The sequence below is a fragment of the Varanus komodoensis genome, unplaced genomic scaffold (genome assembly GCF_004798865.1).
Source record: "Varanus komodoensis strain SLA01 unplaced genomic scaffold, ASM479886v1 scaffold19, whole genome shotgun sequence".
NCBI classification, from domain to species: Eukaryota; Metazoa; Chordata; class Lepidosauria; order Squamata; family Varanidae; genus Varanus; species Varanus komodoensis.
Window position 1 is genome coordinate 8,552,422 of NW_025335550.1, and position 12,270 is coordinate 8,564,691.

The 12,270-nt window shown below is 47.3% G+C and overlaps 1 protein-coding gene across 1 annotated transcript in view; it reads left to right on the forward strand.

Moving 5' to 3' along the window:
• Window positions 1-4,765: 4,765 nt before the first annotated feature.
• The window catches only part of CDH13 (cadherin 13), a 502,431-nt gene continuing 494,926 nt past the window's right edge, over window positions 4,766-12,270 (forward strand). Inside the window, exon 1 of the mRNA XM_044427973.1 lies at window positions 4,766-4,884. Within this exon, the coding sequence (XP_044283908.1) occupies window positions 4,840-4,884 (45 nt within the window). The 5' untranslated portion in view covers window positions 4,766-4,839. The remainder of the gene's footprint in view (window positions 4,885-12,270) is intronic.

Sequence of the window (12,270 nt, forward strand, 5' to 3'; positions counted from 1 at the left end):
TCACTGTCTCCTGCCTGTCAAGCTCATAAGTGGTGGTTGGGATGAGAAAGAAGGTGAGGAGCAATTGCAGCTGGTGATGATGGTGGTGAGATGCTGGACTCACTGAGGAAAGGGATTGCTTGCCCAAGGGCCCTCAAAAGCCTGGGGTTGCCAAGGTTCCCAAGCAAGAACCCAAGCAAGGTTGCTTCTCAGTGATAACCCGCAGAGATGTGGCCCATTTGGGGGAAAAGTGGCGATTTCAATGCCTTTCCTTCAAATTCTTCAATGGTTTCAGACTGCAGCCAGAACATCTAGCCTGGTCTCACAATTGAACTCAGTGCAACTGATACCAATTCTAATTTTAAACAGGCTTTTGGTGAACACTTTTACAATGCATTCTTGCTGATGAATTGTTCCAGTCACCATTTCTTTTTTTCAAAGTTATTGTTATCTATGATAAAAGTTATACATCTGTTAATTTCCCAAGTCACGTGCAAGTCTGAAAATTGGTTGTGGCAAGTCTCTTTTCTTTCTCCTTAGATGCATTTTTTTTAATTAGATAAAGATTATTTTCCCCCAAGTCCCCAGGAATTTTACGGAATTAGAAAACCCTGAAATGAGAACCAAATTACTTAATTTGCTCCACACGTAATTCATAATTTCTAGGTATTTGGGAAATCTGATTGCTGTGGAAAGCATAATTAATCAGAAGAGCCTCTGAGGATAAAATGTTGTGTCCATTAAATTAAGTTTTCTCCAGGTATCATGCCCTATGAGTGACACATTGGAGCAATTTTGAATCCCTGGAAAGGATCAGCAGGTTTTGCCTCGGGCATTTAGTGGAGGCTTCGTTTATCAGCTGCTGCTTTGAAGTAACAGAAAGACTACTGAAGACCAAGAGCTGCCCTTACCAGAAGAATGTGGATGATGAATTAATCTGCTGGGCTTCAATTTCAGCTCTTGTTGCTCCAAAAATGCTGCATATGTCTGATCCTATCCAATTTTCAGCTTATTGGAGAAGAGCGGCTTATGAGTGGTCCAATGTATCTTCTCTTGCTGTGCGGAGGTGATGGGGGAGACACATTCAGCATGTGCATGGGAATGCATGTCCATTGGGGCATGTTTGGCAGCACAGCGTTGGTCTCTGCTGGGCCTGCATGTTGATGCAGATCTGAATTCACCATCCTGTCTAGAGTCAGTCATGTGTAACTAAATATACCCATGGATATGGAAAGGACCATCTCTGGAAGTTCAACTTCCTCGGGTTCCTTGCAAGAGGAAGAAGGGCAGGGTATACCTGTAAGATGACCATCACTCTTGTGATCGTGAGTGGGAAGGTTCAGAGGCAGCAGCTGAAAGGTGTTGGAGGCCAAGTGGGAAGTCCTGGTGCTCGCGGGGGTGATGTCTGCAAATCAGGCATGGCTTGAGACTAGGCAGGGCTTAGCCCTTCTCTCCTGGCTTCCACAGCTCTGGTCCAGGCTATTACGGAGGATGAGCAAAGGCCACCTGTTCTGATGCAGCATGGCAACATCCTTGGGCCATGCTATTCCAGCAGGTCTCCATGCAGGGCCAAAGATGCCCTTTCATTGTTTCTAAAACACTCTGAATTAGCAAGACCAGCCAGCACAAGAGGTCCCCATGCAAGTCAGGACCGGTATCACGTTCACCATCCATGGTTGGGAACCTGCCAAAGACTCAAACTTTGGCAGGGGCTCAGGGCCAGCAGGAGGTGTGACACCAGCCCTCCGAAGTTGTGCCTGCAATGATTCTCTGCTGAGCTTGTATATGAGGAAGAGGAAGAAGAGCAGGCCTGGTGAGTGAAAAGGGTGGGAAGAAGGTAGACCCACCATGGGAGAGGTCCTGCCTCACCTAGGAGCTCTCCAAGACCTGAACTGGTGCTCCTCCCAGTGACCCACCACCTTCATTCAAACATTCCAGGGCGTGGGAGATTTATGTGAACTCTTTCCCAGATATTGGGAGCAGCAGAAGGGGCTGCACAGTGAAACGTCGATGTTTAGTTGTGGGGGATGCGTTTTTCTTCAGGAGTGTCTTAAGATGTTGAATCCGCTTCACCTTGAAGTCGTCCTGTCACAGGGACTCTCACCTGTCTCTTGCAGAGGCATGCCATTGGTGCCTTGCGGCTCTCAGCAACATGCTGGACGGGCACACCCCTCCCTGGAATGGAGCTGCAGCTGGAATAAAAACACATGTGGAGAGGGAGCCTCTGTTTTCATGGCCCTTGGCTGCCCAAAGGCAGAAGCGCACGTGGCTGGGTGTGCTTGATTGATTGGACCTCCTTACGCCCCGATGACGGCATCTGCCCCCGCCTTATGTGTCAGCTTAAGTTGTGCCCAGACCTGCCTCTTCGGTGTTACAGCGGTTGTGTGTGGGCTTGTGTATCGCTCTGGTCTAGAGCCACATGCGTCTCCCAGAGCCAAGCTGTTTGCAGCTGTTGGGGTTGTCTGTGAGAAGCAGAGGGCAAGCCTGGAGCCGGGAAACCTGATCATTTGCTCAGTGAAAACAAGAGGCCTTTATGGCCCCTCCTGCTGAGGACAGCCAGCGCCCAGCCTGGGTGAACTGAGTCATTTCAGCAGGAGGGAGCTGTGCCGCATACGTTTGCCACTTGGCAGCTGTGCACAGGGCCATGGCTCCTGCGTTTGCCTCCAGATGTGCCTGATGGAACATGGTATGGGATTGGCTTTCTGCAGACGGAAGAGGCAAGTTGTGTCCTGTCACCCCTGCCATCCCTGAGCCCATTTCCCCATTGATGTCAGGAAAGGGACCTAAGACTGGATTCTATCCAGGAGCCTATGAAGGTCGAGGGGGACCACTGATGGCAGAAGACATCTCATCTCCTCGAAGTGCCACGTTCCACTTCTGAAGCAGATGAATGACCATGAAGAGTCCCACCAAGTTGTGTTGCCGTCTATTTTCCCCATAATGCTTTTACTTGTAGGATAGGTCAGAACCTGAGATGGTTCAGGGGTATTAAACAGTGCAGCTCCCCTTCTTGCAATAGCATAATATTGCCAGATTTAGAAGCTACCTCCTCACCCCCGTAGATATTCGGTGGGGAGAATATTCCTGAGATATTCTGTTGGCAGCTAAATCATCACTTGAAAGCAAATGTTGTCTCCTCCTCCTCCTCCCATTTCTTTCCCACAAAAGTGCTCTGATACCCCCAGAAACCCCCCACTTTTGCAGGGGATAAATTGTTCCATGAAATTGCTAGAATTAGTATTCTGTACATCTTGAATCAATACCTGGTCTCTCTCTCTCTCCCCTCAGCCTGCATTCCTCATGGTATCATGAAGCTGATCTAGGAGGGGCAGAGACAGGTTTTATTGTGTACCAACAACTTCTGTTTTCCAATCAAGGATTTGACTTACCCTGTTGACACCCCTTCCTAGATCATCTTCACATTCTTGGCTGGATATCTAATGGCTGATATGGGAGTCTGTTCTTGGTCCTCTGGGGCAAACCAGGTGGTGCTGAACAGCCTTTGATTGCTGAAAGTGGAGGGAGAAAGTGCTTCGGCTCTAGAGAGCCAAGGGGTGAAGGAATTATATTCCTTACGTCAACAGCATTCAGCATTGTTTCAAGCTCTTGGCCCTTTCCATAGCAGTTTTATGGTGCTTTGGTATGACAGCTGGCAAGTATTTGTGGCATAACAGCCAACAGGAATGGTGCAAATGTGTTCTTGGTGGCTTGTGGTTGTGTTGCAGCCTTCAGGGTTGGTATAATGTTGTGACTAAGACTGCATTTCTTTGTGTAAATGTATGGGAACTAACCTCAGATCGTCCGGCCCACTTGTAGTTCCAATTGAATTACCAGCCTGTGGCGTAGCTCAGATGGGGGAAATGAGTGGGGGGAACTGGATGTTAAACCCCCTTTTCTGCACTGTAATGGTCACAATCCAATGTTAGGGGACACCAGATTCTTTTAAAATGCAATGAAAATATACGGTAATGATCCATTCAGGTTTAATGCCCCCAGAGTGCTGTGAACCTTCTCAAGAGCCGTACTCATCATCATGGAACATGATGGGCATTTTCTTCCAATGGGTCAAAAGTTTTTGCTGTCAAAGGGCAGGGACTTCCAAGTGAGCTTGCACTCTGTGTGACTGTGAAAAGTCAAAGTGCCACCACAACCTGGGCAGCTCAGAAAATCTTTGGCCTAAGAGGGATTGCTTTTCCCCTCCAGTTGGATTGATCTCCTATCCTTGCGAAAACAGAACATGCAGAAGAGCTTGCTGGTGCCCCGAAAGAACTTCGCTGTCATTTTCTGACTTGCTTTCTCACTTGGAAGTAACTAAAGGTTGCAGCAGCCGCTCTTTTAAGTGGTTGAAAATAAAGCACCTTTGATTATCCTGGTAATGAAGAGGTCTGTCTTTTGGCTTTTCTGCTTCCAGGACTTACAGACTCCCCCTTGCAAATCTACCCCACAGGTGTAGGCATGTGTGTTGGAGAACGGAGCTTTCTGCTCTCTCGAAAACCCTCACACATTTTGATTTCTTCAGCTGCTGCTCACACGAATGCAGAAGGGAAAGCTTTCTCAGGGCAGTGTGCCTTGTGAGGGGTACATGCCCGCTATGTGTGATGATTTGTGAAGGAGTCATCCTTGTAAAGCTATTGGTTCTGGTCATCAGGCTTTATCCAATGCTTTGGAGACGATGCCGTTACTCTATTTGGGAAGTTGGCTGACTCTCAAGGCTCTCTCTCTCTTGCGCTCTCTCTCTCTCTCTCCCCCCTCCCTCTCTCCCTCCCTCCCTTTCCTGAAAGGCTGTTCCACAGCGAAAATATGCTCAGTACAGCTGAGTGCATGAATGAAAAAGCCTCTGATAGCTTCTAGGCTAGCAAAATGCAGCACAGTACTCAACTTATCCTGGCATTTATTCTGTCCCAGGTAAGGAATTGGGTTGAACCTGTCTCTGTCATGTTTGTGTGTGTGTGCGTGTGTGTGTGTGTTCTGCATTTCTCCCTATGCTTCCGTTGCTCTTTTTCCTCCCTATTTGAAGTGCCTGAATACTCAGCAATCACACGCTGGCTATAAACACGGTGTAGTGGATCTGAAAATATCATCTGCTCAATGAGAGAGGCATTTGTGGGTTCCACTGGAAAGAAATTGGCTACTCTGCATGTGTGTGTGTGTGTTTGTGTGTGTGTGAACATTTGTATTTTCTGCACACGGGAAAGAGAAGAAATCTCTCAAATGTGCCTGGATTGCAGCAGTAAGATTTTTCTGTCACCTTAAAATGCTTCAACTTTGATTTGCTTCTCCTTCCTGGGGATTCTGACAGAATCCGTTACAAGCAGCACATTGCTCGTCATTTTGCAAAAGAAGAACAGATATTTAGACAAGACAGAGAGGAAGAAGTACGGTAAAAGATCGCTCGCTGACATCCCCTCCTCCTCTCACTCTGCCCCGCCAAATCCTTGATGGATTTGGAATATTGAGCATTAGTGACTTGCTCGGTAGCCTTCGCCTCCCTTCGCAACTGTAACCGATCTCCTCTTCCAGAAAGGCAGAGAAAAAGAGAGTGGGTGAGAGAGAGACCCAGCCTTCAAAAAAACAGCGGCTGTGGCTCTGCTGTTGCTGTCAGTCAAACGCCGAGGAACTCGCTGGTCTCCAACTTCTGTCTTCCCTCTCGGCTCCTCTTTCTTCCCCTCTGAGAATGTGGAGCAGAATCCATGGTAGAGGGTGGGGTGCGATGTTCAAGGCGCCTTTGCTGTCATTGGGGGCAATGTCCTCACAGCCCCTTGCGCCCCCTTCCCCCACTTGGTGCTGGTCTTTCTTTGGAGCTTCAGCTCCTGCTCAGTTGTGGTCTCCTGTGGATCCTGCATGGAAGTGAAAGTTAATTGCCTCCCGGCCCGGGGACTTGGCTTGCATGGGCTTTGCAACTTGAGGCTGTGACAAAGACCCATGCTTAGAGAAGACAACCTTCCATAGGCTGGTGTCTGCCTTAGGTCCCCCTGCCTCTAGCCATGGGAACTTGCCTTCTACCAATTCCATTAACCTGGCCAGCATTGACTATTCCTCTTTAGATGGAGATGCCCAAGGATTGCAACTGGGACCATCAGCATGTCAAAGATCTGCTCTGCCACTTAGCGTGGGCCCCTCCCTAGAGGAGGCACCCTTGCTCCCCACTGTTGACAGCTTTTTCTATTTATGGCATCTGCAAGAGATTGCAAGGAGTTCTCTGTCTTCCAACTATAAATCCTTCTCATAGAATTCCCCAAAGGAGGATCCCCTTGTTTCATCAAGAGATGAAACGGGGAAGACTAGGACTTCTATGGAGGCAAATCCTCGTCCAGCCAGGAGGCAGCTGGCTGCAATGGGGTGGCCCCACATGAGTTCCCATGACATGGGTAAGTATGTCATGGAGGCTTACCAGGCAGCCCTGCTTTGTCCTGGCCAATGGCTTTTGCTATGATGGACATCAAGATTTACCCTTAACCCAAGAATAGGACGGTTCAAGAATATGGTGATTTTGGTAGATGTTGGAGTGTCTTCACAGACTGGTTGCTCTACCAGCAATGCAGATGTAGTTGAGTCCACAATGAAGGGTGGCTTGGAGATCGTCAGTGTAAAGTGAGACTCAACTATGGTTGGCGGTTCCTGGATGAAGTACGGAGCGGTTTGCTAGATGATGTGCTGTGAAGTCGTTGGGGTGTCTTAATGCTGTGAAAGTGAAAGAGCCATGCTGTGGGCTTCACTAAGGACATGTGAAGATGTACGCGAAATGCACAAGTAGCACAGGGAATTGGGGAAGCTGCAAGAATATTACGGAATTGCAGGGATGGGATGCTAAGGAAAACCAGGTTTACGTTGTTGCAACTACCTGAATTTCACAGCATGAGAGAAATGGGAGACATTGATGTTGCTATTGGACAACTTTAAAGGAAACGTAGAGGTTGTTAGATGTGATTCTATGATTTGGCTCACTTGTCTGAGTTGTCCATTTGTAGATGACCTCCCTTGCTTTTGGTGTCTTACCTGCTCTTCGTTTTAGCACAACATGATTCAGAAGACTGGCCCTCTCGGGCTTCTATAATTTGGTCATCAGGACCAGACTTCCCAGGTTGCTTGGGACAGGGAGGGAGAGAGAATGAAGGGGACAGATGGAGGGAGGGAAAGAATAATGATTATGCAATGTCTGCTTTGTTTCAAATTATGCTTGACAGTTGCCCTTGGCAGAAATAAGGTACAGAATCTGGGTTTTAAAGCTGGCCATATCTCCAGCTTCTTGGGCATACGTGGTCACATCGTTTTGACCAACCTCACAGGACTGTTGTGAGTCCTGCTGGTAAGAGAAGAACACCTCCTAAGTCCCCTCCATGGGATTCCATATCCCATATTGATGAGTTCAAGTTTCAGCTGACCCATGTCATTTCCTCTGTATTTATTACTATGAGAGAAAGGCAGACTCACTTGTATTCCATGCCTTGTACACATTATTAGCTGAATTCTATCATGTCTGAAATGTGACTTATTTGGAGAGAGACAACACTGGTTGATCGGATGACTAGAGATGATCTAGAGGTTCATTCACAGGACCTGTTTGAGGTCCAGGCCTCCAGGCTGCAAGATATGCAGGAAATGAAACATGGACTAACTCTGAGTAATGTCACCCTGACTGGTCTGGGGCTCAGAAAGCACATCAGAATAGGAGACTGATTTTCTTCCTTTTGGAAAGTTACCACTGGCTGTTGTGATATGGCACTTCAAGCACATCTTACTTTGTGAGGGAAAGATTGGACTGAAGGAGCATCAGTAGGAATCCGTGCAACAGCTGGTGAGATGATGAGCAAGGGTCCTCTGTGAAGAGGCTACTCAGATGGGTTTTTCAATCAGCTTCCAAGAAGTTCCATGCGGCAGGGAAGCGAACAGGAGAGCATGGGAAATGTTACCTGCCATACACAGCCATCTGGCAGGGGTTGTGGTTGTAACACACTTTGGCAGTGATATTTTTCTCTTTCTTGGCAGCAGTCACAACTCATTCCTTGATAGCCAGTGAGCGGAGGCATTGATCTCGATCGTCTGATTTATATGCCATACGAATCTGTTGCCACAATGCCTTCCAGGGAATAGCAGACTTTGGGTTTTCAAATAACTTTTGGATCATCCAATGGGAACCGCAGGGCAGGAACGGGTCTCCTGTGAAGAGTGTTACGGATGCTGGAAAGTCTAAATTTGCCAAAAAAAACAAAACAAAACAAAACAAAAAAAAAAACCCAGCCTCCAATGGATGCTGTGTATCAGGGAGGGATGAACTCCTTCGACCCAAAGGCTGAATTTAGCTTCAAAGCACACCTGGACAGAGGAGGGGGAGGGGGAGGAATAAATAAAGAAATCCTTAAAAATACCAGTTTAGCAGCCTTAGGAGAGGCATCACAAGCTTTGTAGAAAAGGGAAATGATACACAAAAGCCAGGGGTGAGGGATCCAGTGACTGGAGGAAAGAAGATGAGGCCAGGGAAGAAGCGACTTTCTGGGCAACTGAGAGGTCAGACAGGACCCTGTGGAGGATTCAGTTCAGCTACTGGGCCTGAATTCCCTCCCTTCCCTTCCACATGCACTAGAGTTTGCTTCTAAGTAAACAGACGCTATATAATATCTATTTCACACACACACACTGATTCACTCCCCCAAACCTCTGCAAAACAATTTGCCACTCCTGCTTGTTTCCTGGCTGGAAGAACCGAGGCGGATGTGTTCAAAGGCTGTGCTGAGGCTTTGTTCAAACATTAGCTAGAAGCAACAGCAGGCCGTGTGTGGCGGAGCTGCTCCCTTTCTCTGTGCCTCTGGAGTAGTTTCAGAGGTGGAATGCTATGTCCATCTCTGGGGTGGACTCTGTTCTGTTCTGCTTTGCTCTGGGAAAAAGATGCTGAGGGATCACAATGCGTGCAAAGAGAAAGTGGGTGGTTTTGATGTCCAGGTGCATTCACAGGCTGGGGGAGAGGCAAGGTAACTTTCTCAATTAGTTTCCCCATGGCGAATCCGGTTCTTCTGAGCCCTCCACTGTGCCAAATGCCCGTGGAAGTGAATGCACCCTAAGGACTAAAATAAGCTCTTGCAGGCACAAACCTACAGGATAGATGCACAGTAGAGAAAGGGCTTAATGCTGCAAGAGCAGCAAAGTGGCAGAGTCCTTGTTCAGCCCCCTTCATGTGCTCATTTTCGGTTGGCGTGGGTTGGAATGAGAACAAGGAATCATCTGGAAACAGCAGGCCCATGTTCTCCTCTTTCCTCTCCTCTTCCCCCCTTTCGGCTCCTCACTCACTCCCCGCCTTTCCTTCTTGCCCAAGCTCTTCTGAGGACATGACATTCAGTTTGGCAGGAGGCCACCAGGGCTATTTCCACGGTGCCTGGAAGGCAAAAGGGTGGGTGCGGATGGAGAGACTTGGTTGGCTCTTTCCCAGCAACCCTCAAGTTTATAATTCTGTCTGTGACCCCCAGGAATGGTCCCCACAGAACCTCCAATGCCCTGTGAGAGTCCTCCAAGTCCTACCCAAAGCCGCTGACACTGGTTGCACCTCCTCTTCTCTCATGGCACAGCCATTCCTGAGTGGTGGCGGAGAATCCCACACACACATGCATGGAACTTGTCGAACTGGGTCCATTGCGACTGGCAGCCCAACAGCCTTTCAGAACCTCTCGCATTTCTTCAGTCGTCTCAAGAACTGGGAAAGGTCAAGCTGGAGGAACTTCCTTCTCCTTGTTGTCTTTTAATAAAAGGAAATAGTGCATTAGGAGGTGTTGGCCAGCCATGTGGCTACCTCCTTTGAAGGAAGGAGGAAAGACTGCAGGTAATAGGTAGAATCCAGAACCTGCCTTCAGCAAGGGGAAAGGGTCTTCTGCAAGGGAAAGGTCTAGGAATGGAACGTTTTTCTGGGGCAGCACAGGCCGTTCCCAGTCAGCAGGGTCTCCCGACTCTCTGGAGCACTGAAGCCCAGCATACATACATCTGAATCCAACCAAAATCCAGTCTGTTGAAATGTGTCGGTCATCTCAGGTCCTCTGCTGCAGAATAGCTCTTTGCATCCTGCCATTGTGTTAAAGCTTTACGGCATATCATTTTACTGCAGATATGAAAGGCATGGATGTATGGGACAGCAACTGGTAGGGAACAAAGGCCGTGCATTCAGCTAATATGTGAGGCTGATACACTCCAAGACTTTCTTCTTTTTCTTTTGTACTATAGAGCAAATTTTAGAAAACACAGAAATGACATTTTTTCGTATTTCTCCAGAAGAGGGCTCCCTGCACAGCACGAAAGTTAGCATTTACATCCAGCCCACTCTGGAAGGAAAGGCCGCAGCTGTGTGGGGAAAGACAAAAAGGATTGCATTCCTGCATAGAAGCTTGGCCAAATAATGTACAGGATTGAAGTCAGATATTTATCTCAGATTTGGCCTCTTGTGGATGCGGGACTTGTGCATCACTTGGTAGTTCATTGTTGTGCAAAGGATGGGGATGCTGTGAGACAAGAAGGGGAAATATAAATAATTGGGGTTTTGAAAATCAAAGAAGCAGAGTGTGACTCCCGGTGATGCCATCAGAACTATATTTATGACGGGAGACTTTGGAGAGTTTCCATTGCCCACAGGAAAATGAAGAAGGAGCAAAACCTAACTGTGGAAACGTCTGCTGAATAGCTAGCAAGTTTGTGCATGTTATTGTGGAATTTGGCTGGAAAGAGGCATACGATGATGCACGACGAAGATAATTTCACATGTGATGTACACAGCAACAGTTTAAACCTGACTGCAAAGCTTAGAGGAGCACCTGCGGTTTTGAAGGGTGAACATTCTTGAAGGATCTACACCATGGGTGACTATCTGCATGCAAGCACATGATATTGCACAGTGTCCCAGAGATGTGATACTGCTGGATGCAGGGCCAGAGATGTTCCATGAGGATACGGAGCATATTTTGTACAACCCACACTGTTAAACAGGTGCTAATGTTTGCAAAGATGGAACTGGGTAAAGAATGGACTCCCTTCCCATGGTGTCTGCACTGGGGCCTGATATTCCTGATGTGGGAAGGATGTGAATTTAAGTGGCTTATAATGCATATGTATAATTTCATCATTGTGAAAGCAGACTGTCTGAGAACAATTCCTGCACTGCCTTGAGAACACATGGACACTTTGAGGGCTTCATCCAGACCTAGTTTTGGATGCTTCCCACAACCAGACTCCCATTTTGGAATGCAAAAAGAAAGCAAGAGTGCTTTTGAAAATGCCATACACCATCTTTGGATCAAGGGGGGGAAATGTTCATAAGTGACCTAATGAGTCTGGATCACAGGCAAGTCCATATAGGAGATTTACCTACTCACACCACATATTTTGCCACTGAACCAAAAATGGCAGCAGGTGGGAATTAGCCAGAATGCCATCTTTACTACTTACACATAATATAAAAGCAGGGAGAGGATGCATCACTAAAAAAAGAGGGCATGCATTTCCATAAAAATGTGTTTGCTAATTTATATGCATAAATTCAAATCTAGACATTGTTAAATAGGAATGCAGTATGGAAGACTGCAACCTGCACCTTGCTCCTCCATCTCTCCTCTAGCTGGTACCTCTTGATGGGCAACTTCAAAGCCCCTAAAGCCTTCCTCCTTAAGATTCTCTATAGGTGGGCAGTTTCAGACTGGATAGCCCTTCAACACAGGATGCCTTCAAAAAAAAAGTAGGTCCACTGTAAAGCAGGCCATGTGGCCATGCAAAAGATGCCTCCTGAGAATACCACTTTTTAAGGGGCAAGTTTCTTGCTCTTATTCCTGTAAGGATAGGCCTGGAAATATGTGGTGCAATGCCTGTGGAATTTTGGATAGGATGAGTAGGACAACCCAGGAGGACCCGAAGCCTTCTTCACTATGGTGCTACACAGAATCGGCCTGCCAGCCACAAAAGCCTTCTCTGCTTCTTAGAAGATGTTAACAAATCTGAAGCAGGTTCTGTCTTGCTGAACATGTGGGAAGGTATGCAGAGGGTAGAGGGCATCTTTGCTGTTGAACAGGAATGGGACTACTTAAAAATAAGCTGGTAGATACAACAATTGGCCACCATCCTTGGTAACTTTGCTGTGACTGAAATGGCATACAGTATTTGTCATTGCTATGTGCTCTCAGGTCACCGCTACTTATGGCGAACCTTGAATGAAAGCCCCCAAAATGTCCTATGTGTGAAATTGTTCTAAATTCAAGGCTCCGGTTTCCTTTATGGAGGGGATCCATCTCATATTTGGTCTTCCTTTTCCCTTTCCACTGTCCTGTC